This window comes from Tursiops truncatus, chromosome 3 (assembly GCF_011762595.2).
Source record: "Tursiops truncatus isolate mTurTru1 chromosome 3, mTurTru1.mat.Y, whole genome shotgun sequence".
In the NCBI taxonomy this organism is placed as follows: Eukaryota; Metazoa; Chordata; class Mammalia; order Artiodactyla; family Delphinidae; genus Tursiops; species Tursiops truncatus.
In genome coordinates this window covers 166,954,520-166,977,149 of record NC_047036.1, presented here as the reverse complement: position 1 = coordinate 166,977,149, position 22,630 = coordinate 166,954,520, and the positions used below count along the sequence as shown (strand labels likewise).

At 60.1% G+C, this 22,630-nt stretch overlaps 1 protein-coding gene across 5 annotated transcripts; it reads left to right on the top strand.

The window, feature by feature from the left end:
- The first annotated feature begins 7,484 nt into the window (after positions 1–7,484).
- NRTN (neurturin) lies at positions 7,485–21,061 on the top strand. 5 transcript variants are annotated; one of them, XM_033854576.2, is made up of 3 exons: positions 7,485–7,900; positions 17,691–17,906; positions 20,472–21,061. In XM_033854576.2, exons 2-3 carry the CDS (start codon positions 17,738–17,740, stop codon positions 20,894–20,896), a joined length of 594 nt encoding a protein of 197 aa, XP_033710467.1. In that variant the 5' UTR covers positions 7,485–7,900; positions 17,691–17,737; the 3' UTR covers positions 20,897–21,061. The 5 variants fall into 5 exon arrangements, 4 of the variants coding, with proteins under 4 accessions (XP_033710467.1, XP_073659484.1, XP_073659483.1 ...); XM_073803383.1 differs by having other exon boundaries at positions 7,485–8,452; XM_073803382.1 differs by having other exon boundaries at positions 7,485–8,452; positions 11,947–17,906.
- Positions 21,062–22,630: the final 1,569 nt, after the last annotated feature.

Here is a 22,630-nt window from a genome sequence, read left to right as displayed (position 1 = left end):
ACTCAGTAGTTGTGGCACACGGGCTTAGTTGCTCCGCGGCATGTGGGATCTTCCCGGACCAGGCATCAAACCCATGTCCCCTGCATTGGCAGGCAGATTCCTAACCACTGCTCCACCAGGGAAGTCCAGAACCTTGTCCTTTAACTGCTCTGTGCCTCAGTCTCCTCATCAGAAAAATGGGGCTGATAGAAATATCTCTTTTAGAAAGTAAGGATTCAATAAATAACAATCAACAAATATTAATGACTACTATTGTTACTGTTACTTTATTACTATAATTTGCCTTGAATTACATGAACACAGTGCAGAAAGGGAATAACCAATCCCTTAGCTCCCCCCTGCATTTCACTGCTAAACTTGACAAAGCTTTCCCTGAGCAGGAAGTGAGGCAGGGACTGTGTTCCTTGAGTGACAGATGGAGAAACTGAGGCCTGAGGAGGGAAAGGATTTGCCTGAGCCCACAACAGGCTCAGCACCAGCTTTTCCAAGACCTGGGAGAGAATGGAATGGGGGCAGGGAGCAGCTTGTCTTCCATCTCTGGCCTCTGCCGCCCTCTATAGGACAATCTGGGAATAAAACAGTGGAGTCGGGGACTCTGGAAGCAACCACAGCGGTCCTTGGGAGACTCAGCCCCCCTCACCCACCTCCAGGGACGAGAGCTCGCTTCTTCCTGAGGTGCCCGTCCCATTGCCTCCTGAGGTTCTACCATCGTCTCCCTGACATCATCCCAGGGGCACCCAGACCACTCTGGGGAGACAATTGTTCAGGTGGGGAAACCGAGGCCCACAGAGGGCAACCTCAGGAATGAGCCTCCCCTCTCTGAGCCTCAGCCTCCAAGGAGAACCCTCCTAGGGCTCCCTGGCTGTGCCCTGTGATGACCTGCCTCCTCTGTGTAAGGCAATCCCGGAACGCTTCCTCTGGGGAGGGGGAGAAAGGGAGACTGTGGACTGGCCATTAACAACTATGGTATTAATATAAGTGACACACTATTCATTGCTTTTTTTTTTTTTTTTTTGGCCGCACTGCGCGGCTTGCGGAATCTTAGTTTCCCAACCAGGGATTGAACCTGAGGCCCTAGCAGTGAAAGCGCAAGTCCTAACCACTGGACCGCCAGGGAATTCCTGTTAATTGTTATTATTTATTATGTTATTATAATGGTGTAATATTAATCATTTACTAGTAGCTAGACAAGTTTTGAGCACCTACTGTATGCCAGGCTCCATCCTAAGGTCTTTTCATGTATTAACTCCGTTACTCTTCTCTCTGATCTTATGTGGAGGGAACAGGTATTCATCCCAATGCTACCTGAATCCACGGGCTGAAGAGGCCCCTGGCCCAGGGGCTGCCCCACCGTCTAGCCAGAGACCTGGGCATCAGCCTCCCTGCCTGTCTCTCTCCCAACAGCCTGTCAGTCCCCATGTCCTCCCGGCTTTCTCTCCAGGGTCTCTCTATAGTCTATCCCCTCTCCCACCAACACCCCTTCCAAGGCCTCAATCTCCCATCCTGCCCCCAACAGCCCAGCCTCCCAAAACTCTTTCTAAAACACAGATCTGACCATGGCCCTCCCCTGCTCCCAATCCTTCCATGGCTCCCTACTGCCCCAGCCCTGTACCACAGCCCCAAGTTTCCTGCATAATCCAGCCCCTGCTGCCTTCCCCAGCTTCATCCCTCTTCACCTCCTCACTCCCTAAACTCAAGCACCAAGTTCATTCCAGACCTCCCATGAGCCGGTCTTACCGCCCAGCCTTTGCACATGCTGTTCCCTCTCCCAGGAACACTATTCCCTGCACCCAGTCACCTTGCTCATTCCACTCACCCTTCTGTTCTCAACTTCTCCTTCTCTGGAAAAGGGATGCGTTGAGGATCTTCCCCATTAAACTATGAGCCCAGGGCTGGTGGGAATCAGGTCTGCTCCGGTCACTCTGTGTTGCCACCATGCAGCACCGGGCCTGGCACACAGGAGATTCTCAGTGAACATTTGCTGAGTGAATGCATCTTGTCATAGCTAGGGAAACTGAGGCACAGGGGGCAGGACCTGCTGGGTGGGGGGTCCCACCTTCACTGAGGATTTGGCAGGAAGCTGAGGACTTCCCGGGTTTCAGTCTGGACAGCGTGGGGACATTGAGAAAGATGTCCCCCGCCAACCCTGAACCAGGCGTGAGTCGTACCAATGCCTGACCTTGGCTGATCTGAGGAAGCAGGAGGGAGGCAGGTCGCGCTGGGGCCCCGAGCAGGTGGAGAGACTGAGGCACCCAGGAGGGGGTGGGCAGAGCCTTGGGAAGGTGCCACTGGCACTCAGCCCAGTCACTGGGGCTCCCCCTGCCTCTGTCCCTTTCTTTTATTCTTCCTGTTTCTGTCTCAGTTTTTTGGGGGTCTCTTTCTGTATTTCCTTCTCGCTGTGTGTCTATCTCATATCTTTCTCTGCATTTCTCTTTTCCCCGTGTATTGTGTCTCTCCATCTTTCTCTCTCTCTGCATCTGTCTCCATTTCTCTGCTGCCCGCCCCCCCGCAGGCATCTCCCCCCTCTGTCTCTCTCTCCCTCCACGTCTCTGTCTCCCCTGCCCTCTCTCTGTCCCTCTCAACCAGGCCAGATAGGGGGGGAAGCACAGGGCAGGTGTGGCCTGGGCTCTTTGCCCGTTGCCGCCGGGGCTGCCCCGGATTTGTGGCTGCGCCTCCTTTATCTGGGGCTGCAGCTGCCCCTTATCTTCTGGCTTCAGGACACGAGACCAGGATTAGGGCAGCCCGGGCCAAGGACGAGAGAAGGCAGGGCCAGGCTGGCGGGTGACAAGAGCCGGGGTGCTGGGATGTATGTGGCACCTGTGAGCCTCGGGGGCTGGGGCTGCCGTACGCATCTGAGTGTGTGCGTGTGTACTACGTGTGTCCGTGTGAGTGTGTGTGATGGCGTATACGCATTTGCAGAGTATGACTGACTTTGGGGGACATCTGTGTGTGTAATTGTGTGTCAGCGTGTCGATGTGCGTATTTAAGTCTGTGAGCGTGTGTCTGTGTGTCTACTGGACGTGCGTGCGTGGATACACACATAGTGTCCACGCATTTGTGGCTTCTCGGGGGCGGGGGGGCGGTCTGTAAGCTCCCATAAGGTCTTCAGCCCGGGCCGCACCTCTCAGGTGTCCCCCAACCCCAAGGCCTACCCCACCCACCTCCCCACCCCTCTGCCCCCAGGCCTGATGGCTTTCCCGCCTTGCCGACGTGGGCCCCCCCAGGGACAGGGCCCTCGATCTGTGACCTGCGGCTGCAAATGGCCCTGTGGGGATGGCTGCCAACCTTGCTTTTCCCATCCTCTTCTGGAACCAGCCAGCTCCTTCCTGCCACCCACAAGGCCTCGTGGGCCCCATTCCAGCCAGTCGGGCTGGCTCCTTGCTCTGACCCCCAGCTAGGTGTGGGGGTCCAGCTGCGCTCCCTGGAGGGGCTGAGGCCTCTCTGGGCCCTCAGCATCACCCAGCTCTCGGTGAGGAGAACTTGGTCAAGTCAAGAGCCCCGAAACCTGGTTTCAGGGAACCTCTTAGCTGGTAATCAGCAGCCCTGTGCGGAGCTGGCCCAGTGACCCCGGGCGATCCCCTCATGTCTCCATGGGAAGACAACACTCACCTCCCACAGCCGCGGGTCTGCCCTGGGCACCATTTCACAGATGGGGAAACTGAGGATCAGCAAAAGCTCAGCCACCAGCACTGGGGGATGGAGTAACGCTTATTGTGGGGTGATGCTCTGGTTGGGGGGCAGCTGAAGGGACAGAGGACACAGAGGGTGCCGGACCACTTCCACCCCTATGGGGCTGCTCCCTGGAGGGGTCCCCGAGGTGCAGCCCTGGGCCTGCAGGGCCTGGACCAGCTCCTGGCGCTAAGATGGAAACTTCTCCACCAGCCAAGTCTGCGTCTTGGCCAGCGGATGCTGGCCTCCCAAAACCTCCACCTAGGCCTCCACACATGAACAGAACACTCCCCACTCCCCCTGGGGAGCAGTGACCATCAGGGGAGGGCAGGGGGCCAGCCCCCAGGGGACAGGGGTGGAGGAGCAGCTGGGGGCCATGGCTGAACCTTCTGGAGTCATCCAGCCCCAGATATGAACCTCCGCCTTACTGTGCGACCTTGGGCCAGTGTCTTAACCTCTCTGATCCTCGGTTTTCATGCCACGTGGGCTCCAAGTACGCTGAGGAAGGAGAGGCATTGCCTGGAGCTACCTGGGGGGGCGGGTGAGGAGGCAGTGAAGGAGTGGAACTAATTTCCCGGCAAACACCAGGGTGGGGGCGGGCAAGTGGCGGGGCCTGGGTTCTGGCTGCCCCTGCACTGTCCCACCCCTGCCTCAGCCTTGACCTTGGGGCCAGCAAGCTCAAATCAGCCCCAGGGGCCACTGGCCCTTGGGTGCCCCCTGCTCTTCGCTGAGCTTCTTCCCCACCATCCGTGCATTGGGGAGACCACAGTCCCTGGCCATGGGCTGCACTTTCAGCGTGGGAGGTTCAAGGCTGAGTTCCACCCACCCTGCCCCACAGCAGCCCCAGTCTGGAACAAGGAAGGTTTAAAAATAAAGCATTGTAAATACCCGTGTTTCCTGCAAATGGAACCAGCCCCTGAATCCCCTCCGCCTCCCAGGCAGCTGGGCCCAGACGGCTCCTTGACGGGAGTGGGGGCCAAAGGTGGGCATGCCCGTGTGTGCCCCAGTTCCCGCTACCATGTGAGTCAGCCAGTGTGACAGGGTGTCCGTCTGTCACCACCTGTCCAGGGGGTGACAAAGCCTGTGGTTGGCGACAGAGAGTAGCCAGGGTGCTCGGTTGTATGAAGTGACACACTGGTGTGCGAGGGCGTCACACCTGTGTCTGGTGTGATCACGTGGGGCCGGCCCCGAGCCAGGCAGGGTCTCCGGGGGCCTGAGTGTGATGGGGAGCCTTCTCCGTGTGTGACTGGGTCAATGTGTGTGTCCCTGAGTGTGGAGGGGTCTCCTCCCAGGCCGGAGTGTGACCGGGTCTCCCCATGGTGGAAGGCGGCCATGGGTCCTACTCGCCCCCCCGGGCCCCGCCCCTACGCCCCTGCCCCTGCCCACCCCGGAGGAAGAACCGAGTCTTTCAAGTCGCTGTTACCAGGGCAACCGTTTTACGAGCATCCACATGGTGGGCACATGTGTGTGTCCTGCACCCCATGTGTCTGCACGCCCCCTCTCCCATGGCCCCCAGCCCAGCCGGGGAAGGGTGAGCAAGCAGAGGCGGCCAAGGGGCAGCTGGTGACAGCTTAATGGTGGCTGGCCGGGGTGGGGGTGGGCTCCTGGTCTGGCTACGTGTATACAGGGGGGCTGTGCTTCCCGGAGCAGCCCAGCATGTGCATGTGCGCCCAAGTGTGCACAGCAGCAGGGTCTCCTCGATTCCTGTGCATGCATGGCTGTGGGGTGGGCACCCGGCACTCGGGGTTGAGTGTGAGTGTCAGAGGGTTTTGTGTGAAAAGCGTGTGTGTGTGTGTGTGTGTGTGTGTGTAACGATCCGCCGAGTGTACACGTGTGCAGGAGCAATCCTACCCTGTCCCCTGGAGTCGCCCCTGGAGCTGCTCTGAGGGCCAGTGGGCTGCTAAGCGTGTGTCTGTGTCTCTACAAGGAAGTGTGTGCGTGTGTGTGTGTGTGTGTGTGTGTGTGTGTGTAGGGATGGCGCTGTTCTCAGAAGGGTGTCCGGGTATGTGTGAGAACGAGGATGGTGCTGGGTGTGACCCTGCCTAGAACAAGGTTTGGGGGTCTGTGCGTGAACGGCCACCAGTGCCTCAGCCTTCCCTTCAGGCCAGGGTGTACGTGTCGCTGACAGTGAGTCCTTAGCGGCACCAGTAGTGACAGACGCCATTGCTCACCTCCAGCGGGCATGGTTACTCGTACTAAACTCATCTGATCCTTACTGCAGCCCTAGTAGGATCTACTGCTAATACCCCCTGTTACAGATGGGGAAAACGAGGCACGGAGAGGCGAGCGCAGACCCCTGTTCTTTCCATCCTGGACTGTGACGGGCGCGCTGCCGCTTTGACACACGTTCACCCTCATGCCCCCACTCAGCCACCCACAAACTCATAATCGGGCTACAACCTGCTCGCGCATCCAGCGCGACCCACACCCGCATAAGCCCGCTCACAGCGGGTGATGCTGCCTGAGTGTCCCCTGTCACCACGTACACTGCGTAGTAAGGCAAGTTGCACAGGCCGCTGGCGGGTGTGTGTGTGTTTTGGGGTGGGGGTGGGGGTCTTAGGAAGACCTAATGCCCTTACAAACCCCCAGGCTGCTGGGATCAGAGGAATGCAGACGGCCTGAGTCAGAGTGAAGAGGCCCCAAGAAATCAGGCGGCGGGAGTGAGAGCCAGAGCTCCCGGCCCCAGGAACGCGGGCGGCGGCGGGGACACTGCGGGCAGGAGCCTAAGTGCTGCGGGCCGAGGGCCGGGCTGCGCGGCGGGTGTTTCTCAGTAACTAGGCCGGGGCGGGGCGGGGCCATGGAGGGTCCAGCCCCGCCCACCCCACCACAGTCCCGCCCCTGAGTCAGCTTGGGGGGGCCGCTAGGAGGCGCATTGGGAACGCGGAGCCGTCGGGGAGGGGGCGGGGTGGGTTTGGGCTCGCTGATGGGTCGGGGGCAGCCCTGGGCCTTGGTGCTCGGGGGAGCGCCGTCGGGTGCCGGGGGTGGGAAAGGTATCCCCCCGCAGGATCTGGCTCGGACGCCAGACTAGGGAGAAGTGCCACTTGATGAGGGGCGCTGTGGACAGCGGGCGTCGTCGTCAGTCTTAGGGTATCACTTGCTGTTTTAGGGGAAAACTTTGCGTCTCAGTTCTCTGGAATGACTTTCTTAGGAAGGGGCCTTCTTTTGCTTTCTTGAAAGAGGACCTGGGGAGGGACTAGGGGCCCCAGAGTACTCAGTGGGGTGCGGGGAAATTGTGGGCCATGATTACCGCCGGCCAGGGGAGTGTTGTGGCTCTTAATTCCGAGAAGGGGGATCTGAGGAGGGGTCTTGAGAGGTCCCGGATTTACGGAAGATGCGCCGTCGGGGTTCTTGGAGCGGGGATGGGAAACTTTTAATCTGGAGGGACTCTGTCCTGGGGATTCCCCCGAGGGGATTCCTTGGTGAGGGGACTTCTTTGGCACTTGTTTCCGGAAGGGGACCGGGCAGGACGTGGAGGAGGGGTCTGGCAGTAAGACCAGGTTCTCAATGGAGTGGGGGGACGCTGAAGGTCGAGGGACTGGTGTCAGGGGCGCTGTGGCTCTTACCTCTGGGAAGGGGCCCTCGGAGGGGGGCATTCTGGGGTCCTGGCTTTTCTAAAGGATCGCCGCCGGGGTCTCTGGGGCCGGGGGACAACGCTGTCTAGGGGTGTGCTGTGGCCTCGCACCCTTGCCACCTGCGCTCTTCAGGCACCCTCGGTCGGGGGGGACGGGGCGGGGGCGTCTCCCTGTCCCGGGAAATCCGAGCCACCGCCCCTGGCCCCGCCCCTGGCCCCGCCCCCGTCCCCGCGCCGGCCGAGCTGTCCGCGGCGGGAGCGGCGGAGGCGGCGGGACAGAGCGCCGTGGAGCCGCTCCGAGCGCCCGGGCCCCTCGCGCCGCCGCCCCGGAGCCCCGCGCCGCGCGCCGAAGCCGCCCGCGCCGTCCGTGCGCCCCTGCACCCCGCGCCCTCCGAGCCGCCGGCCGTCCAGGGCACCCCCTCAGCCCCAGCCTCCACCGGGCGGGGATGGCCGCAGCCCGCGGCTGAGCGAGCCCGGGGGAACCCCATGGGCCGGCTCGCGCCGCGGCCGCCCCGCGGCCGCCCCCTCCGGCCCGGGGCCCCCCGGGCGCCGCGGGCCCAGGCGGCCCGGATGCCGGTCGCGGCGGCAGGGGCAGGGGCTGGGGCCGACGCGGGCGGCAGGCGCGGCTGCCACTGACGGCTAATCGGGCGCCCGGAGCAGGTAAGCAAGGGCAGACGGCGGGCCCGCGCGGTACCGGCGCGGGGGGAGGACCGGCCCCAGGGACAGAGATTGGGAGGGCTTCCAGGGACTCCGGGTAGATCGGTAGTTTCCCGCCTCTAGCCAAGAACCAGCGTGTGTATGAGGGTATGGTCAAGGGGCGACAGGTCCGCGCGTGGCAGGGGCGCGGGGAGCGGGAGGGCGATCTTAAGCTTCTCTCCAAGCCAGGGTCTGGTCAGGAGGGGGGGGGGGTTCCCTGTCCGACGAGGCGGGAGCGCTTCTGCCTTCTCGGACGCCCTTGGGAGCGTCTGGAGAGGGGTGGAAGCGGGGGCAGCCGGAATCCCCTCCCCAGCCTCTAGGAGGGCGAGACCCAGACACCCCTTATGCCTTGTGGTCTACAAGGGGCCGCGGGGGGCATCCGGATCCCGCAGACCCTGGGCGGAGGGCTGCCGTCGCGGCCCAGCTGCACGCAGAAGTAAACATCTGTCAGCGGCGCGTTCCAGCCGCGTTCCCTGCGCGCCGCCGCCGCTGCCGCCGGGGACACGGTGTCCTCCGGTAAGGGCCTAGCTCTCTCAGCTCCTGGAGCCGCTTGTTTAGCCACAAGAGGGCGCGAAACCCTTTGCGGGGGGCGGGGGGGGGGGGGGAGCTTAACGGCAAAGACCGGATTTGAAGGAGAGGAGGCTGTCTTCCTTCCTCGCTTTTTACAAAAGGCATCTTGCTCAGGATGGTCTCAGAATTCTCCCAGAAGGTGCGGTTTGTCAGTTCGCAGTCTTTAGGCCGAGGGGGCTGCAGACAGTGGGCAGATGTGGGCTGGGACTGGAGAGAGAAGTGGCCTCTCCTAGGGGTGGAAGTCACCATGGTCCCCTCCCCAAGAAGTACTAGCATCCATAGAGCATGGGGCCACTGGCCTGGCTCAGCGGGCCTGTGGTTACCTGCAAGGCTGGGCCACCAGCCCAGATTTGGGGAGCAGGACCAGGGGCCTAGGTGGGGGGCATGGAAGGCCAGACCCCTGACTTTCCTCACTCCTTTATGCCCCGCCCCCGGCCCTGCATCCTTTTCTGTCTGTTCCATGACACTCTTTGTCTTTAAGAGCCCCGGGCTGAGGAAGCCCCAATGGGGCGTGACTGGTCTAGGCGGATGTCAGTGGGGGGAGACTCCCAGCTTTGCCAGCTTCTCCCCACCCCCCAGCCCCTTGCCTTGGGCCCTTTGGACACCCCTCCCCACACCCTTCATTCTAGGACTGCTGAGGTTCGGGGTTCTGCAGCCACTCCCAGCGACCTGCAAAGAGCTCGTTCCAGGGGTGCAGGGAAGAAAACAAAACATGCCCCCCTGCAGCTGGGCACAGTGTCTGAAATTCCACCATCACTGCTTGTCCCTCAGGTTATAGGCCTTAGTTTTCAGGGGGGTGAGAAGAGGATATAGCTTTCAAGAGCCTGGAACAGGAGAGGGAACCAAACAGTCTGCAGCCAGGCACAAGGACACAATCAAGACATTGTTTCCACCAATGTTTGTTGGACAGCGATGATGTGCGTGACTCTGACACTTTGGTGTCAGGCTCCTGGGTCTTGTCCTTCCAGACTTGAATCCAGGGTGGAGCCCAGAGTGGGGAGCAAAGGCACTACCTCAGGGTAGGAGGGTCAGGGGAGACTTCCTGGAGGAGGGGCATTGCAGCTGGGGCTATGAAGGATGAGTAGGAGTTCTCTAAATGGGAAAGGCAAGGGCATTCCAGGTGGTGGGAACTGCATATGCAAAGATCTGGAGGCAGGAAATAGCATGGATGATTTTGGAAAATCCAGGGTGCCTGGGGTGACCATGGGAGGGAGAGACTTTTCTGAAAGGTTGACAGAGGGAGAACTGTACTGGGGCCTTCAAGGACGGATTCCTAGAGATGGGGGCTGGAAACACAGAGAGAGGAACGGGTCTTTAATGCATCTGGCATCCCTGGGCCCAGCTGTCTTTGCTGAGAGGCTGTGGGATTCCTCTGCAGATGCAATTTTCCTGGTCCCCCAAGGTGGGGCAGAGGGGTCTGGGGCCCTCGAGGGGAGATAGGGTCTTCCCTCTGCCCTGTGAGCATCAACTGAGCAGGCGCCGTGGGAGGCTGGTTCTATTTCGCAGCTGAGAAAACTGAGGCTGAGCGAGCTGGAGGGATCTTTCCTTATGCTCAATGTAATTAATTCCCAAGCCCTAAGCTACTGTGTGCCAAGCTGTGTAGTAGGACGAAGCAGAGAACAAGACAGGCCCGGTGCCTGCTGCACTTGGCAGGGCAGGGCTGCAGGTTAGGGGGTGGACAGGAGGCTTTCAAACCAGCCAGCCAGCCTCCTGGACTTTCAGGAGAGGTAACAGCCGCAAAGTAAGCCTGAATGGGGCCTGGGACACTTCGGCGTGGGTGTTCAGGAGCGGAAAGATCTTCCCTTCAAATCCAAGTGAACTCAGGCTTTGGCTGGTCCTGGAAGAAATCCAGCAGGTGGATCTCACATCCCAGTTGAGGAAACCGAGGCCCAGAGAGGGGCCGTGCTGAAAGAGCTCAGTGTGTCAGGGACCCAAGGCAGAATTTGAACTTGGGGACATGGAAGAGGTGACTTAGGTCCCCTGGTTCCTAGGAAACCAGTGTGAGGGTTTGAGTTGCATTGGGGTCTGTGCCTCGGTTTCCCTTTCTGTCAGATGGTCAGCTTTGTGTGGTGTCCTCCTGGCCACTCCCGGAGGACCCACGTCCCTCACACCACCCACCGGGCCCCATGCCAGCTGCTTAGCCGTGCCAGGCCTCATTAGGCTGATCCTGTTATTGACCCCCAGGGAGGGCCCCCTGCCCGCCCCAGATGCCTGCGAGGCCGGTCCCAGACCAGCCGGGCTAAGCCAGACCCGCCTGGTATGGTTGAGGTGGGAATTTTACGGGCCAGCTGCAGAGGGCCGGGCCAGAAACGGCGGGTCTGAAAAGCTAGTGGCCCCAACACACACACACACACACGCACGCACGCACGCACGCACACGCACACAACACGCACGCACACGCACGCACGCACGCGCGCATGGCTCCCCGGCCCAGCCTTCCCAAGAACACGCCCGAGTAGCGGCCGGTACAGGAAGAGGGCTCCAGGCACTGGTGGGGAATGGAGGGCTGACCCTGCGGGGCACAGGACACCCCCTTATCTTTCCTCATCTCCCTGTGCTGTCCCCTGGCCGTTTGCTCTGGTCACACCGGTCCCCTTGAAAAGCCATCATCCTGCCTCTGAGCCTTTGCTCGTGTGGTTCCCTCCACCTAGAACACTCTTCCTAGATCTTCATGTGGGCTCAGCACAAATGCTGCCTCCTCTGGGAAGTCCTCCTTGACCACTCAGCTTAAAAGCAGCACCAGTCACTATCGCTTCACCTTGTTTTATTTGGGGGCTGTTGCACTGTCAACCTCTAAATTACCTTGTTTCTTTTCTTTCTTTCTTTCTTTGGCTGCGTGGCTTGCGGGATCTTAGGTTCCCCAACCAGGGATCGAACCTGGGGCCCCAGCAGTGGAAGCGCTGAGTCCTAACCAGTGGGCCACCAGGGAATTCCCTAAATTACCTTCTTTCTTTTTTTTTTATTATCCATCTCCCTGATTGGATGGTGAGCTTGGCGAAGATGGGGGCCCAGGTTGGCCTTGGTCATCCTGAGTTCCCTGACTAGTGCAGCACACAGTAGGCACTCAATAAGTGTTGGGTGAATATGTTGGGAGCAGAACCCAGCCTGGCACACTGGGCTTTCTGCCACGTGGGCCATCTGTTTACTTGCTAGTTCTGCTCTGCTGTGTGTCTTTGAGAAAACCTTTTACTTCCTTGGATCTCAGCCCTACTGGCCTCCCAAGCAGCAAGACCCTGCTTCTCCCTTTCCCCCCAGCATCACCCTCGTTACTGGGGTTGTGGAGACACTGAGAGAACAAGTTTAGAGTCAGACCCAGGTTCAACCGCAGCTCAGCCACTTAATTTCTGTGTGACCTTGAGTGAGTCACTCTACCTCTCCAAGCCTCAGTTTCCCTGTGTGGTAAATGGGGCTAATAATAATAATAATAACATCTTTTCCAGGGACTGCGGGGATAATCAAACATGTGGAAAGCACTTAGCAGAGTGCTTGGCACTAAATAAATGGAATAGCCAACACTGCCAGGTGTTAGTGTTATTATTCTTGGTCTTGTTGTTGTTATTAGGGAGGCCATATGGTACAGTGGTCAAGAATGTGGAAGAGGGGGCATTGAAGCTGGGGCTTTGAGGGATGAGTAGGAGTTTGCCCAACCACCTGAGTTCAAAACCCAGCTTGGCCATTTACGCTCTGTTGGACCCTGAGGAAGTCACTTCAGTCTTTTGGACCTCAGTTTTTCTGTCTACAAAATGGTGATAAAATGGTCCACACCTTTCTATGAGGCACTACATGTAAAGTGCTCAGAACAGCACCAATGGTGTTGTTTGCTAATGTTAGTATTAGCTAATTTTTTTTACTACTATTATTAACACAAAGCAGCCAACACAGTCTTCCCCAGAAATCACCCTCTCTGTATGTCCACCCCTCAGACTCACTTTGGCAAAGATAGACCCAGATCCCCTTAAGGCAAGCTCAGGACCCGCGACTTGATTCTCAGAGTAGCAGGGAGCCAGCAATGGTTCTAGCGATTGGGCAGCAGGCAGCTCCTGGACTGGGGGAAGAAAAGGAGATGCTGGGCTCCCACCTTTGGGCAGGCCTGGAAGGTTCTGCTGGGGGTGTCTGTGCCTGCACCCTCCCATGAGGCCGCCCCACAGGCTGGCCTCCGACCCCCGCAGATGTGACATCGGAACCAGCTGTGCTAGCCAGATGTTCCTGGTTTACCCCCAGATGTGCGTCGCCAGCTTGCGCCTGCCCCGGCCTCCCGGTTCCCACCATGGGGTGGGGCAGGGCCCTGGGCCCTACAAGGGAGGGGGCACATTTCTGTGGGCTGTGGAATTTGTTTCTTGTTTTGCAGAACCATTGAATCTTGTCTTGAGAGAGGCGCAAGTCCCGCCCCTCATGGGGCCTCAGTTTCCCCATTAATGGAACCCTAGGGAACCCCCTGGGGCCACCTGGGGGAAAGGAGATGAACAGGGCTGCCCTGGGAATGGGCCCAGCTGCCAGCCCCAGACCTGTAACACTGATGGAGGAAACGGAATTAAGGGCGTGCAAGCACGTGTCTGATGCTCGGGGCCTAGCTGCTGCAGGACATCGGCCAGGCCTGCAGGACTTCGCTGAATGAAACGGCCCTCCAGATGAGCAAGGTGTCCTGTGCAGCCCCTTGTACAGATGGGGAACTGAGGCTCCAAGAGGGGGAGGAGCTTGCTCCCACGTTATCCAGCCAGGAAGAGGCAGATGGGGGTGCGGATTCAGCTGTCTGCACCCCAGGTGCCACAGCATTCGGAAGTATCCTTCCTCAGGGCTGGCCCACATGTGCAGGCCGCCCCCACAGCTGCCCATGTGGCTTCCCAGCCTGGCTCGCTCTGCCCGTGGGCAGTGATGACAGCCCCACAAGCCACCCGGTCATTCCCACAGTTCTGGGCAGCCCGCCTCAGGCCCTTTCTGAAGTTGGGGAAACAGAGGTATAGGAGGACCAGAGACATGTCTGGGAGTGAAGTGCAGAGGAAGAACGGTGCTCGTGGAAGGAGGCACCACAGCTCCACCTGGCAACGGTGGATGGAATTACCAAAGCCCGCCCTTGCCTTCAGAGGACCCAGTCCAGGGTGCCCCTCCAGAAGCACCTCCACCGTCCAGCAAAGACAGATGTGGACCCAGACACTATTTTGGCAGAACTGGGCAAGAGGGAGGGAACTGAGGTTGGGAGGGGGCAAGATGGGGAGCAGGAATGGCTTCCTGGAGGAGGGGCTCTAAGAGCTGGGGCTTTGAAGGATGAGTAGGAGTTTGCCTGATGGAGCCAGGCCCTGATTCCAGGCCTCCCCAGACTAGAGAGATGAGTTCCCCTCCCCTCCTTCCTCTTCCTGGGAACAAGCATGAAGTAGTTTCCTTCCTGAGGTCAGGAGCTCTGCAGGACAAAGGCTGTTGACCCCATGGACAGGCATGCCTGGCAGGTGTTCCCTGGGAAGCTCGATGGAAAGGTGGAGCCCTGGAACTTAGCCGGGACATCAAGATAATAAGCAGTGTTTCCTGGTACCATCAAGGAAGCTGCCAGAAACACCCACACACCCTCACCCTACTTCTCTGCTCTCTGAATAACTGGAGGTTTCCACCTGGCTGTGTCTGTGGGCTACTCATCTCCCCTGAGCCTCAGTTTCTCCTCCTTCCCTGCCCCAGCCCTGGGCACTCTGTGGCCTCCAGCTAGAAGTGGAAGTCTATCCCAGATCCCTCTTGCTGCACTTCAGACGGGCCTGGCCCCCAGGAAGGGAGGTGCCCCCTTCCCTGGGCAGTGAGGATTCTCCAGGGTCTGGACATTGTTGGGTTGGGAGGGGACCCTGGGCCAGGCCCTGTCTGGGCAGATGGGTGGCACCTGAAATGCCAGCAGGTGTGGGGCTGGGCCGGGTACCAGTAGCCCTTTCCCCTGGGTCACTCTGCCCCCCCCACTTCCCTTCTTCACACTTGCAGCCTGTGTCTGTGCCTCTCACTCTCCCCCCAGAATCTTTGCAGCCGAGGGCCCGCCAGCACTGGCAGTGTGTTCATGTGTGTGCCCCCCGGGTGTGTGTGCATGTGGCTGGAATGCGGGATGCAGGTGATGATGGGCACGCCCGTGCACGTACAAGTTCAAGTTCAAGTGCTCACAGGAGGGCTTGGAGGAGGCATGTGTGTGGTGTGCCCATTCTCTGTGTCAGTGTGCAAGAGACAATGTATCTCTGAGTGTGAAGGTGCTTGAGTGTGTGAGTGTGAGTATCGAGGGTGTGCAGGAGCTTCCACGGGCACGAGAGAGTGTAAGGGGTGTGATTGGGGGAGCTCCTGAGTGCAAGTCAGAGGGTGTGTGTGCACGTGTGCAAATGCTAGTGTGAGTGGTAGCACTTGATCGAGGGTGATCATGTTTGTGCATAAAATGCCCACGTGTGAAAGTGAAACACACTAGCGTGTGAGTGTGGTGGTGTTCAGGTGTGTGAGTGTTTGAGGGTGTGTGCGAACCCTGAGTGTGTAAGCGGGATGGCATCTGAGTGTGCAAGAGCCTGTCGGAATATGTGAGCGGGGTAGTGTCTGAGGATGTGTGTGCAACAGTGTTTGGGCACATGTGAGAGGGTGTGTGTGTGAGTGGGTCAGAGCGTATGTAAGCATGGGAACGCTGGGTGTGAGGGTGAGCCCCCAAGTGTGCCGTGTGAGTGCCCGCCTCCCCTTGACACAAGCACACACATCGTGCACACCTGGTCCCCTCCCTGTGCCCTCCACCACACCTGCTCCCTGTCAGGTCTGTGCCAGAGACAAACCAGTTGGGTGACCCCCATACAGAAAGGCCCATTGTTAACAGACGCTTATCAGCTATGTCTGCCGGGCCCCCTCCAACAGCGGCCCCCTGCTTTCCTGCCCCCCATCAAAAGCTTTGGGGGGTCTGCGGCTCCAAGGGCTCCCGTGGCCGGGCCATCTCAGGGCTGGAGACCCATCTACCCTCTCAGCCCCCTGTTTTAGGCCGGCGCTGTGCAGAGGTCTTGTTCCAGTCTAACAGGGAAACCGAGGCACGCCACTCCAAAACTTGGGTGTGAGGACAAGCAGGGTGCAGAGTCCAGAGAGGGCGTTGCCCACCTGAGGTCTTGAGCCTGGGTGGGTTTCCCTGCCTGTCTCCCCTTCCCAGGTTGGGTGAGGCCACTAGAGTTCTAATCTCAGCTCTGTGACCCTGGGCAAGTCACTTCACCACTCCGGGTCTCAGTTTCCCCATCTGTAAAATGGGGACAAGGACTCGTGAGGTTGAAATGACTTAATAATACGCATTAAGTTTGTAGATTGGGATCTGGCATAAAGTAGGGGCTCGTTAAGAGTAAAGGCAGTGGGTTTGGGCACCTGACAAATGCAAGGGCTGACCTCAGCTTGCTGCACAACCTTGAGAATGAAATCTCCTCCCCGCAGCCCACAGGCCGTGCATGACCTGTCCCCATCCCCTCCCTGCCCTCACCTCCTCCCGCGCTCACTCTGCTCCAGCCACACGGGGCTGCCTTGATGGTTCCTTCAACAAGCCAGGCATGGCCCTGTCCCAGGGCCTCTGCACTTGTGCTGTGTCCTCAGATCTCCAGGCTGGGCCAGGGTTTGTTTACATGCTCCCATGTCGGGGAGCTCACTGTCCATCACCACCCCCAACAGTATTAATAATGGCGTATCAAATACCACCAATAGTGTAAGGTCCTGGGAATAACTCCACAGCATTTGCTCCCCCCCACGTGGTGTGTGTTGTGTCAAAGAACCAGGGTGTGAATCCCAGATCCTTTCCTAGCTGTGCCCTTGGCCGAGCCCCTCTGTTTTGTGCCTGTTTCCCCAGCTGTAAAATGGAGGTTATAATGCCTCCTTCGTGGTCTCAGCAGCTGGTCTGGTACACAGCAGGCGCTTAATAGGTGTCCTTTGTTACTTACTGTCTGCCATAGCTCCAGTGCCGCTGCATCCATGGGGCGGGGGAGAGACGGTTCCAGCCTTACTGCTCTTAACCACGCTCCACCCCACCCCCGCGCGCCACCACATGCAAATCACATGCAAACGAGATGCAAATAGAACGCAAATAACTGCTCAGCTCAGCTCTGGCCAGCTGCGCGGCCCGAAACACGCGCGTGGGGGCGCCCCGCATCCCGCGGCCAAGCCCAGGCGCTGACCGCCGTCCAGCCGGGCTTTCAGCTCTCCGTGTAAATGTTTACACCGGGCTGGCCGCCAGGCCCCGCGAGGGCCGACACCAGGCAGCCGGGCAGGGAAATGTAAACGCGGGCTGGAGGCCGCTCAGTGGCGGGGAGCTTCTCGGATAGGGTGGAGGTGTGGAGGTGCGCCTGGGTTATTAAACATCTACTGCGAGAACGACGCGACTAGGCAGCCACAACACTGAGTAATCGGTGCCCTAATGGGGGACGCTTAGGGCATTGTGGGGGCCCAGAGAGTGCCCCTGCGCCGGCCTGGGGCTGGGGGGTTGGAGCAGTCAGGGAAGGCTTCCTGAGGGAGCTGCCGTCCAAGCTAAGACTGAAAATTTAATGGGAGTGGGAAGCAGTGGAGAAGAGAATGTTCTGGATGGAAGAACACGCTTGTGCAAAGGCCTGGAGGTGGGTCGAGGGCAGCTGTAGTCCTTTGCTGCCCACTTCTGGGCATTAGTTTGTCTGGAGGGGAAACCTAGGCTCAGAGAAGGTCAGGAAGTCACTCCCAGGACATCAACATGTCTCAACCCCAGGGCTCTGGCCTCCCGGACTGTATTCGAAGCACCACCTCTCCTCGCCGCCATGGTCCCACGGTGCCCCCTGCTGGGGATGTCCTCACCTCCGTCCCCAAATTCACTGGGCTCCAGCCACCCCAGCCTCCCGGCTGGATTGGCCATCTGGGGTCACCGCCCAGGACCTTTGCACTGGCTGTTTTCCCTGCCTAAGCCTAAGGTGCCGTTCTCTTCTGCCTGGCCAACTCCTACCTTTGTTCAGGTCTCAACTTTCCTCAATCCTCAGGAAAGCACTCTGGGACCCCCAGATGGGGGTGGTTCCCAGGTTACCCCTGGCACAGTGCCCACCCCGTCCTTGGCAGCGTTCTTCACAACCTTGTTCAGTGGTTCCTTGAATGAATCACTTCTATGTTATGATTGATCATTAAGCAGGAGTGGTTCAAAATCAGGGGCCCCACTGTATCTCCGGTGCCTGGTCCAGCACCCCGTGCACGTTCATTTGTTGCCTGACAGACAGACGGAGGCCGTGTGGCTGACCATCCCGTGCACGCAGGCTGAGGATGCAGCGCTGGAAGGCGGTGGCCTTGGCCTCGGTGCTCTGCAGCTCCGTGCTCTCCATCTGGATGTGTTGGGAAGGCCTGCTCCTCAGCCACCGCCTCGGACCCGCGCTTGCCCCGCTGCGCCGGCCGCCTCGCACCCTGGACGCTCGAATCGCCCGCCTGGCCCAGTGTAAGCCCTCCCCCCTGTCTTGGGTCAGATACCCCCAACGTCGCAGCGGCCACAATGGTGGAATTTCACGCAGTGGAGCAGGGCCACAGAGGCTTATTTTAGATGGGGTGGAGGGAGGGCGCAAATCCCCACAACGGCCTGGCAGGGGCGTCGGAGGGGATGGCCGCTGGGAACTGGGGTCTCTCGGCTCAGCTGTCACAAGGAATTAGGCTCTAGCCCTGAGGGGCCAGGGGACCAGATGGAGATTAGACCTGGGCGTTCGGCCTGGGCGGCCACTGCAGCGCAGCGCGGGGGTGGAGGGAGAGGGAGGCCGAACCCGAGGCCCTAGTGACCTCCCAGGGTGGACAGGGACCAAGGGGAGAGGGAGACAGAGAGACCCCTAGAAATAGGAAGAGTCCTAGAAATGGGGAGAGACACAGAAACAGAGAGGCACAGAAGGAGAGAAGGATGGGAGAGAACGACGTGGGAAGAAGCTGGGAGGTATAAAAATGGAAACGCCCACCCCCGGCGGGCGTGGCTGCCACGGCCCAGCTACCCACTCGCCCCTGGCGCCTGCGCTCTGCAGATTCTGTGGGGCCAGGGCGGTGCGTGGGCCTCGACTTCTTGCGCGCTCATCCACATGTGCACCCGCGCGGGCGGGGCGCGGGCGTGGCCCCCAGTGGGTAGGGGTTGCGTGCACGTCCGCACCCGCCCTGCCGGCCTACACAATCCTTCTTTCTTGTCCTCACAATGGACAAGGGTGGCCTCAGGCGCAGGCTCCACTTCCGCCCCTGCCGCTCCCCCCTACAGGCGGCAAAGTCCTTCCCAGGACACTGAGTCCCAGAGACCCGGGGGGTGCCCCCCAAAGCTAGTGCCCCAGGCCCGGGGGGCAAAGCACCCGTGGTGGAATTTCAGGCACCGGGGAGGATCTCAGCCCATGGTTGGGTCCTGCCTGCCTGGCATCCTGTCCCGGGAACCAGCCCTACTGGGGGAAGGGAGTGGCTCCCGATCCCCTGAAGTCCCAATGTTCTAGGCCCTGGGACTAATGCGCTGATGGTGGAATTTCAGGCTTGGGCCAGGGGGGTGTGGACCTCATCTCTTTGTGTTCCAGACCCTGTGCACGTGGCCAGGCCTGCTGGAGGAAGGCAGGGACAGATAATATACTAGAAGATTATACATTGTTTACTTGAAATTCACATTTAGCTGGGCATCTGGCATCTGTATCTCAACCAGCAATGCCTTGAATTAACTCTCTAGATACACACCTTTGGGGTGGGCACACTAAATGGTGGAATTTTAGGCATCAGAAGTGAGCCAGGTTCAACCTAACCCCAGAGCAGGCAGTGCCGGCCACCCTGCTCCTGCCCCTGGGCATCAAGAACTCAAAAGATGCTGCTCGGTGCCCCCCCCCCACCCCTTTCCACCCTCCCAGTCCCAGCCAAAGTGGGGACTCTTCAAGTCTCACTGAGCAAATAAGGAAACTGGGGCACAGAACAGGGCCATCACCTGCCTGAAACTACAAGGCTGACAGTGGCAGAGCAAGGCTCCGAACCTGGGCTTGTCTGCTTTCTGAGACCCCCTGTGGAACAGACACACGCCCAGGGTGACAGACAGCCCTTCCCCCTTGGACCTCCCAGGAAGCTATTTCTTTTGACAGCCAGGTGCGCCAGCCTTGGGGGCAGGTGCGGGCTAAACTCAGGATTTCCTCTCCCAACTGCAAGTGTGACTGCCACCTGCTCAGGGGCTGGGAGCCCCCTGCCTGCAGACCCACTGTCAACACTGCCTGCCACTGCAACGTCTGCACTCATCTCCTGGGGCTGAGGAGTACTGCGGCAGGGGCAGCCACTTGGGAAATAAATGTAGACTGTGGGGTCCTGGGGATCTATGGCTCCAGGCACGAGCAGCTGTGGGAGAAGAGGGCCGGACTTGGGCCAAACCTGGGCACACGATGGAAGCAAAACTGCTGTTTGGGCTTCTCTCTCTCTGCCACTTGCACCTGCCTCAGGCACGTCTTTTCCCCTTTGGATGCTCAGTTTCCTCACCTGTAACATGGGGGTGGCCCAGCATAGGGGTGGGGGCAGCTGGGGCTGAGTAGAAACAGGGATTTGGATCACCACACCCCCTGCTGAGCCCTCCCTTTTCTTCAATGAGGTGAGAGCAGCTCAGTGAAAAGGGGCAAAATCCCACGCTGCTCTGCATAGGGATGGGGTCCACAGAGAGTGCTGGGGGCAGGGGGTGTCCAGAGGAAGACAGACACTCGAGTCAGCTCAGCTCAAGGTGGGGCAGGCTGGAATGTGGTACAGTATGTGCCAGGTTCTGAGCAGTCCATCGTAGGTGCAGGGTCCAGAGAAGGGTGTCAGTAGCCCTGGGGACCCAGCGTGCGGGTGTGGATATGCACCCCCCGACACCGCCCAGAGAGGGTGCATGAGCGGGAATCCTGGAGCAAGATAAGTGGTCGGGAGAGGGAGCACTAGCACCTCTGAGTCTCCACAAGGGTCCTTTTTCTCAGGGAACAGCGAGGGTAGGGGGCTCCTTGCCACCCACCCACCCACTGACCCCCACCCCATTCTCTCCATCCCCTCGCAGACCGTGCACTGCTGCAGGGCGCCCCGGACGCGGTGGAGCTTCGCGAACTGACGCCCTGGGCCGGGAGGTCCCCGGGTCCGCGCCGTCGGGCGGGTCCCCGGCGGCGGCGCGCGCGTGCGCGGTCGGGGACCCGGCCGTGCGGGCTGCGCGAGCTCGAGGTGCGCGTGAGCGAGCTGGGCCTGGGCTACGCGTCGGACGAGACGGTGCTGTTCCGCTACTGCGCAGGCGCGTGCGAGGCGGCGACGCGCGTCTACGACCTGGGACTGCGGCGCCTGCGCCAGCGGCGGCGAGTGCGGCGAGAGCGGGTGCGAGCGCAGCCCTGCTGCCGCCCGACGGCCTACGAGGACGAGGTGTCCTTCCTGGACACGCACAGTCGCTACCACACGGTCCACGAGCTGTCGGCGCGCGAGTGCGCCTGCGTGTGACCCTACCTCACCGGGCCTGGCGAGACGGCGGCCACGCCCCCCGCCCCGACAGCACCCACCGTCCCGCCTGGCAAGCCCCGCGACAGACTGCCCATGCACAGAAAATGCCGTCGAGAGCTCAGGACTCTCGCGATAACTGTACCAAGATAAAGTGTGGAAAATCGAGCCCCGGCTGTGATTACGCGCTCGGGGGGTGCCCACATCTCGGAGGCGCATGAGGGCGTACGGGGACGAGGCGCCATCTCCATTGGGAAAAGGGGGACGGGTGCGGGTACCACCTGCAGGATGGTGGAAGGATTCCATTTGCTTAGGGGTAAGAGGAAAGTAGATGCAAAGAGGGTCTTGTTTCCGGGGTACAAAGAGGAAAGTGGGGTGAATGGGGGATGTCGGCAGGGACCTTCTCTCCCACCTCTCTACAGGTCCCCGTGCCCCTTCCCTCCCCGCCTCCCTGCAAGGTGTCCTTCTGGGGAGGGAAGGTGTAACTACAGTGCAGATGAGAAGACTGAGGTCCAGGTGGACCAGGTCTCCCTCACCCAACAGGCCTCCTCGGGCCTGGGCAGCTCTCACCAGGGTGAACTCGGAGCCACTATCTCCTTTCACTAGCTAAAAATATAGCTCGCTGCCCATCTCCCTGCGGGGATAGGTCTGGGGCGGGCGCCAACCCCATCCAGCCCGAAACCGGCGCCTGCTGCGGCAGAGCCGGGTCCCCAGGGACCTAGGTCCTGGGGCCATAAAAGCTCTGGCCGGAGCCCGAGGGAGAATTTACGACAAGCCCCTGTGGAGGATGGAAAAAGTGCGGTGCGGTGTTTAGATTTGCCTGTGGTGTCACCTTGATGCCTGGCAAGCCCAGGACTGCGCCGGGGAACTGGGTTCCCAGCTGGCGGGGAGGGGTCGGCAGGTTGCACGGGCTGAGGAGGGGCGGGGAAGAGAGTGGGTGCTCCCAGCACGGAGCTGGCACCCGGGAGACCAGACGGCGTGGACCCCTTCCCTTCTTCCCCTCAGACTAGCGGGGGTGGTCTCGAAGGCGCAACTCCCCCTTCCCATACAGCTTTCCCTAGGGCATAGTCGTCTCTCCTCTTCCCTCTCCCCACCCCAGACCGGGGCTCTCAGAGAACAGACCCTTCCCTCCTTTACTGCTGTGTCTCCTACACTGGCCCCCTCCCCCCTTTTCCCACACATCTGCGCTCTGGCCTTCCCAGACCCAACCCCCATCCTGAAGCTGGAGGACTCGATTCAGAAGCTGCCCCCAGGGAGTCTCACCCAGCCAGGCAGGAACACCCCCAGCTCCCTGCTCCCCAGCACCCGCCACGCCCCCAGGCTGCAGTTGGAGACACTGGAGTCAGCTAACAGGCAGGACTTCCAGGGAGCTCCGAGAGCAGGGCTTGGAAGCCAGGTACCAAACCGTGGGTGGCCTGCTTGGAAGGCAATTTCAGAACAGGCTGGCTGGCTGGGGCCCCCACCCATCCCCGCAATCTTCTGACTCTGAGGTTTGGGGTGGTGGATTCCTACACTGTTTGGGCTGACTCAGCCCAGCCATGCAGAAAAGCCAGAGTTCCCAGACGCTGGGGAAGCTGAGCCTCAGTTTCCCCATCCTAGAAGACCCTGAGCCTCAGAGAGGGAAGTTGCTCAGTCCAGGACACACAGCAGGAAAATTGGCCTTGGAGCCCGGGTCTCTGGTCCCTGAAGCTTGGCTGCCTTGGTGTGAGTGTGAGTGTGTGTGTGTGCGCGCGCGTG